This window comes from Lactuca saligna, chromosome 2 (genome assembly GCF_052625555.1).
Source record: "Lactuca saligna cultivar CGN05327 chromosome 2, ASM5262555v1, whole genome shotgun sequence".
NCBI lineage: Eukaryota > Viridiplantae > Streptophyta > Magnoliopsida > Asterales > Asteraceae > Lactuca > Lactuca saligna.
The window spans coordinates 63,054,614-63,061,991 of NC_136418.1; the positions used below are offsets into that span (position 1 = coordinate 63,054,614).

The 7,378-nt window shown below is 34.7% G+C and overlaps 1 protein-coding gene across 1 annotated transcript; it reads right to left on the minus strand.

The window, feature by feature from the left end:
* Positions 1-1,524: 1,524 nt before the first annotated feature.
* Positions 1,525-7,073, minus strand: LOC145031037 (transferases/nucleotidyltransferase). Its single transcript, XM_078979489.1, has 13 exons — positions 6,893-7,073; positions 6,709-6,804; positions 5,247-5,324; positions 5,063-5,143; positions 4,721-4,940; positions 4,558-4,616; positions 4,302-4,351; positions 3,196-3,283; positions 2,857-3,117; positions 2,669-2,761; positions 2,496-2,600; positions 1,982-2,098; positions 1,525-1,831 (listed from the first exon to the last, which is right to left on the minus strand). Exons 1-13 carry the CDS (start codon positions 6,956-6,958, stop codon positions 1,766-1,768), a joined length of 1,380 nt encoding a protein of 459 aa, XP_078835615.1. The 5' UTR covers positions 6,959-7,073; the 3' UTR covers positions 1,525-1,765.
* Positions 7,074-7,378: the final 305 nt, after the last annotated feature.

The following is a 7,378-nucleotide window of genomic DNA, read 5'->3' on the forward strand; positions in this document are numbered from 1 at the left end:
TTTTCTGCTATCTTTTCAGACTATGAGGTGAGTTTTCCTCACTGTACTTGTGGGACGAAGATACAAATGTCGGCTCAATAGAATATGTATCCTGGTTTAGGATATTTCTATGTTGTAGTGATCTGATTAGATCTACATGTTTATTTGTTTGTTGTTATATATTTATCTATTACATATGTTGACATGGTGTGGTTTGGATTAAGGTTGTACTACTTTGTGCTGTCGACCAAACAAACCTGGTGGAAATCCAACCGGGAGGTTGTGGGCCAGAATGACAATCCAATCTGGAGATTGTGGTCCAATAGCAATCTAATCAGGAGATTATGGGCCAAAGTAGAAATCCAACCAGGAGGTTGTGGGCCAGGGTAATCTAATCGAGAGACTGTGGACCCAACATGCATTTTGTATATTTGTATGGTTGTGTGTGGTATTTAGAGGAGCTCACTAAGCTTTGGCTTACAGTTTAAGTTTTATGTTTCAGATACTTCAGATGATCAAGGCAAGGCGAAGGCTTAATCGTGCATATCCTTCAATTTTTATAAGATTCGATTTTGGGATACTCTATTTGTGATTTTTACACTTTGGAAACTATGTTTTGTAAACATTTATGGTTTTTGGTTGTTTTTGAAAAATGAAAATTTCACCTTTTCTTTTTTTTGGGATGTTATAGAATGCTAGTTCCTTCTTGTAATCCTGATTGTCTTAAGTCTTTAAGCACTTAACTCAAATAAGTACTAAATGAGACAATTCAAGAGAACTTCTAATCACCAAAAACTTGCTTCAAAAGACGAGAGGTTAGGGGAAGAACAAACTACAGTTTTATGGAGTAGAAGAGAGGAGGAAGCATTAAAACAACTAGCTAAAACTCATGCAAAAACCTTCATTTTATACTTTCATGCAAGGCATGTTTTTATATTATAATAACATAAAGTAATTCTAGCCTTGTAGAGGCATGGGGACAAGGTATGGAGGTTGAAAAACAACCACCATGCCTTCACAAAATTTCGGCCATTGCATGGTTGAAAGAGACAAAATTGACTAGCTAGCTTCTTTAACTCAAAGACCGAATAACTAACTTAACCATGGTTAGCCAAAATATCCAAAATTTAGTATAAGTTATTAAATCATATCATATAATATAATAACTTGTTATACTATCTTTAATGATTATTTTCACAAAAACAATAATTATTCCTTAAGTTAATACAAAAATCAATATACATTTTTCTAGTTTTTTTGACATTTTGTTCATATACATTTTTAAATTGTTTTTAACGTTTTGTTTGGCCGATATAATCGTAATTTGTAGCATAATTCATAATTCATTTACAATTATGTTTTCATTTTCTTTTTGTTCTTTTAATACATATAAGATTATATAATTATTATTTTTTAATTCAAATATTTAAATATATAGAATAATTAAAATCCGAAACAAATATCATGTTATACACATGAGCTAATCGAAATCCATATAACTCGAAAACGAACAAAAACAAAAGAGAGCCCCTTTCACAGAAAGAATAGTAAAATCCATCGAACATAGAATTAGAAGAATCCCTGCGAAAGTAGTAACACACCACAGAATATTAAAATCCATCAAACACGCTCTTACTGTCTTCATTCTTTCTGTTTACAACTTAGACTACAACCAAACCGAGTTTAACCAAAAAGCCGATAATGAAAAATAAAAATATAATATAAACCTACGTCACGTTTTACAAAAATAAAATCATCATTCATGTTTCATCCCCATAGTCTACTTCTATTTCCGTGCCAAAGATTCTCCCTTGTACTCACTTCCAGCCGTAACCACAAAACCAGCACCTATCTGAATTCAATTCAACACAACACAACACAGAACAAATAGTTAAGACACGTGTACACTAAAGAAACCCTGTTTGTTGTTTTTAAAATAATATAACAAAACAAAAAAAAAAAAAAAAAAAAAAAAAAAAAATCCCAAAGAAAAAGAGACTACTTGACAGTCCTTGAGTACAGCCCGCTCTTGAAGCTGTACGTTACTAGAAACAACCGATCCATTGATAGAACAACCATCTCCAATAGTAACATGATTCATAATCACCGAATTTACAACCTACAAATATAGTTATATTTATATACCACTTTAATATTAGTAAATTACTGAAATCGTCCCTGTGGTTTGGTCAAAACTGCACGTTTGGTCCCTAACTTTTTTTTGCACTCGGATCGTCCCTGTGGTTTGCTTTTGTTGCGTTTTTCGTCCCTATGGTTTGGTAAAAGTTGCATGTATAGTCCCTAACTTTATATATGTAAGGGACGAAAAATGCAACAAAATCAAACCACAGGGACGCAAAACGCAACAAAATCAAACCACAGGGACGATCTGAGTACAAAAAAAAAGTTAGGGACCAAACGTGCAATTTTGACTAAACCACAAGGACAATTTCAGTAATTCACTCTATTAATAATAATCTCTAACATTTCATTCAAATTGTTTTATTTAATTGTACCTTCACATTTGATCCTATCCGACAATGACGTCCAATAACAGAACGTTTTACACTGCATTTGTCCCCCATTTGTGAACCTTCTCCCAGCATACATTGTGGTCCAACCTTATATATTTATTTAAACCAATGTTAAAAAATAAATAAATAAATAAATAAAAAGAGCATGAACTTACTGTGGTTTTTGAGCCAAGAACAGCAGATGGATGAATGACATTGTTGTGAACAGAGAATGAACATCTAGATAGATGACTTGCATCTCCTATGACCTGGCATGCTTAAGACTTAATAAAATAAAAAAAATAAAAAAAAGGATTTTAAACAGTGGTGATATGAAAGAAAGGCTGAGTGTAGAAAAACTCACGTCTCTGTTGATGTCACTGAATGCTTGAATGGAATTTAATCGAGCACAATATGTGGTTTTGTTGGCAATATAAACGCAGCATTTATGAGTTTTTCTTTCAGTTGGAGCAAATCCATTGGGGCCCAAGGCGTATAGTTCATGAAAGCTTGGTGTAGATGCATTAGCAAGAAGCTGAGACAGCATTACTTTATTGTTACTGAAAGCATCCTTTTCGTTTCCATTTTCTTCAGCTTGTGCTCCGTTTAATAATATTTCAGACCTCTAAAACACCAAAAAAAAAAAAAAGTAAATATTATGCTAAAAAGAAGTGAGAAAAATGTGTAGGCTTAAGAAACCAACCAGTTGAGTTTTGACAAGATAAGGTAACACATCCTGCTTCAAGCTTCTGAATGTTTGTTTTTTGTTAAGGACATCTTGAAGAACAGACCTATCAAAAAACCAAAGAATAAGGACAAAAAAAAAAAGAGTAAGTTACATGAATGGTCCCTATGGTTTAGGGTAATTTATATGTTTGTTCCCTAACTTATTTTTTTAACTCGAAAGGTCCGTACTGTTTGTTTTTGTTACACGGTTGGTCCGTGTCTTACCTAAAAAGACTATTTTGCCCTTGATTTATTTAAATAAATACACCCCCTCACCTTACCTTACCCACCCCACCATTTTCCCCTATTTAAATAATGAATAAATTACTGAAACCGTCCCTATGGTTTGGTCAAAATTGCACGTTTGATCCCTTACTTTATGTATGTAAGGGACGAAAAACGCAACAAAATCAAACCACAGGAACGATCCGAGTGCAAAAATAAAGTTATGGACCAAACGTGCAATTTTGACCAAACTAGGGATGAGCATATGGACCGGGGAACCGGCCGGAACCGGTACCGGAACCGGAACCCGATGGAACCGGTCGGGCTGGGACCGGGACGTTATTTTTGTTGATTTTTGGAACCGGGAACCGGTAGGAACCGGAACCGATATAACCGGAACCGGTAGAACCGGTAAAAACCAGAACCGTATGATGCTATTTTTCGAGGGTCGGTTCCAATATTTGAAGACACGACAAGAACCGGTAGGAACCGGAACCGGTAGAACCGCCGGGCCGGTTCGGTTCTTGATTTTGGCCGAAGCCGGTTCCCGGTTCCGGCCGGTTCGGTCCTTTTGCTCATCCCTAGACCAAACCATAGGGACAATTTCAGTAATTTACTCTTAAATAATAATCTTTTTAGGTAAAACAAGGACCAAGCACGTAACAAAAACAAACAGTAGGGACCAAGCACATAACAAAAACAAACAGTAGAGACCTTCTGAGTTAAAAAAATAAGTTAGGGACCAAGCGCGCAAATTACCCCAAACCATAGGGACCATTCGTGTAATTTACTCAAATAATAAATAAGGTTGGATTAAGTGAAAACAACCATTGATTCAAGAAAATGTAGAAATCAAACCTTTTGAATGCATATAAATGAGCATCCATTAAATCAGCACGAATTTCCATCTACATGTGTTCAAAGCGAAAAAAAAAAAATTAAAACAAGAAACATGGATCAAAGTCGGATACTTTCCACGACAAGGGCATTCACGTCTTTTTCACAAACAGGAGATTGAAAGAAAGCCTTTGTCCTCCTACCTTTATGGATGAGACAAAAAAAAAAAAAAAAAAAAAAAAAAAAAAAAAAAAAAAAAAAACATTTAGTGATTTACCTTGCCTACAGCACGAAGGATGCTCTTTTGAACCCTAATATCTTTTTCAACATCCATACCTAGAAAAGACCATGTGGTAATAAGTAATAACTAATAAATAAAAAATACTTGAGACTTGAGAGAATAAAAAATGTAAAAAAGTATTATAATTTGAAGATCTAACCAGCTGCTATGTGTAAAAGAAATTGTTCTGTGAGGTCAAGGCCCACAATATTAATGCATCCTGGTTTCTTTGTTTTATCTTTTCCAGCAGAAGAGCCTGATTCCTGGGTCCCACTGACAGGTAAAGAACATAACATTGCAGTCACTACAGCATCATGTCGCCTATGAGCTGCTGCAACTGCCCCTGGTGATATGTCACAAACAAGATCACCACTCACAACCTGCAAATATTAGTCACTTAAGTTTCAATTCTTCAAAAAAAAAAATTGTATTTCCAACATTGTCCACATCAGCATCAACAGAAAATAAAAAACTTCATATTGATATGAGTGAGAAGTCAAACCAGGATGTCAGATGCAGTCAAATGATGGGCAATGGCCCGGAGAGCGCCAGCTGTACCAACTTCCTCTGGGACAGAAGCAACCTAAAAAAATATATCTTAGCTTGCTACAATGATATAAATCTCAAATTATTTTGGTAAAAAAAAAAAAGTAATTATAAATCTTAAAAAGGTTTTATAAAAATACCTGAACATGTAATCGATCAACATAAGCCTCTGATATCCAATTTTCAACAAGACCATCTGTATCTTCCCCTTCCACAACCTATGCCCAAAAAACTTCATGTAAAAACTCTAAAATCATCTTTTTTTACTTTTTCATCAAATGTTTTTAATGAAACCCATGTCTTCATCTACAATAAGCAACTACACTTAGACACTGGTTAAATAAGCACTATAGCATATACTACTAAATAGAAACATGTGGAGGTTAAATGGGTAAATAAAATCCATGATGTGGTCTAGGATTATTGGGAAATAGGTCTTACAAAAATCACAAGATGGTTTCAAAGCCCCCCATGTACAAGTTGATAAATATTATTTGTAACAAATATTGTGCGACAATATTATAATGTTGCAATAGATTTATGACAATAAACTTTATGTGATTTTATGTAGTTTGACATTTTTTTAAAACTACTTAAATCCTTCATGTGTCATCAACTAGAAGTGTGTCTTATGGGTAAAAGAAATTGTCATCCTAAAGCTTCTCACATAATGGTAGAGTGAAATCCTTCATGTGTATCTTGATTAGGGTTGTATCTACGGTTGTCCTAAATCTCCTTTTCAGTGAAGGAGATGAAGGACATCAAATTGTACACATTTACACACATTTGGTTATCAACTTGAAGTAGGGTTTGCAGTTCAACTTAAAAAACAACAATAAATGATGGATATTTCATTGGTTGATAAGTGCAACAGATACAAACTAAAATGTATTTCACATAAACCTAAAACTTAGGAAGCTAGAAATGCTACATTCATTAAACTATTAACTTGAGTGAGAGTGTATCTACCTAAAGGGTAAAAATGTGACTACGTGCCAACTCAAGTGATGGATGAAGATAACTTCAGTCTATGGTATGATGCTACACATGATAACTACAGTCTAATGCAAAAATGAAGTATATAAGCTTGTTAAGATTGTAAAAAAGAGTTGAAACACAATCTTGCAGTTGTAAATTGATGGAGTCAATATCAAGACATGTGCATTGTACAGAGTGAAAGGTCAATAACAGGCTTTATAAATTGAATTCTTATCCATAACTTTGTTTCTTTCTGATCTCTAAGAAAAGGACAAAGATTAGATCATGTTCTCACTGTGGTTCCATGGGTTATAACCTGTCAATGTTTAAGAAATTACTTTGTTTGTGGAGCGGCCATAGTGATTCATAATTGAGAATTCAAGGAAACTATGTGATCGACATTAAATAGCAACACAGCTTCCTCCTTTTCTAATAAGGCTATAGAAAATACTAGGTTTTGTATCAAATTCACATCGTACAAGCCTTTCCAGTAACTGATAGGATGATAATTAAACCGGCAAAGAAGCAAAAACTTAAAGATAAACCCCAATTACCAAAAATTAGACGCTATATTGCAGGAATAAACGAATTATAGAACATATTGAAAACAGAAAAGGATCTTACAACGATAAGATCTTTGAGATTACTCTGCTCCAATAGCTCCAAAACGTAGGATAACACTGGGCGATTCGCCACTGGGAGTAGCGATTTGGGAACGTCCTACAGGTTTTCAGAAACAAGAAAGTGAGTCGATACAATCATATACACAAATATATGAATCATATACACACCAGGAGGTTATAGAAACCTTGGAAACAAGAGGGGCAAGCTTCTTCGAAGTGCCTCCCGCCAATACTACCACTTGAAAATCCATATCTGCAAGCTGGTTTGAGGAATAGAGAATTAGGGGGTTACGAGGGGGTTTGCACTTTGTGAACAAAGGAGATGTCGCGTCACGGAAAAAAGAAAGGCCGATGCTTTTGATTGCAACCGGTGCGAATCACTAATTATAATTAGGGTCAAGTTGATGTAGGCGGATCCGACCCGAACCGAAAAAAATAGCACAAAACTTTAGACCGAAATCGGACCGATTATGAATATATGGGTTCCGGGCTGGTTCGAGACTCGGACTTATCTCATTACATGGCTTTTCATCCTCATTCAATAGTTTTTCCAGCCCATTAGCTGGATATTCGGAGTTGGTATTTGTCGGTATGTGCTTTTTTTTTTTCATAATCAATAAGAAATTAAATATTTTTTTATAATTTTTTTTTACCATCCTTCTACCCATGTC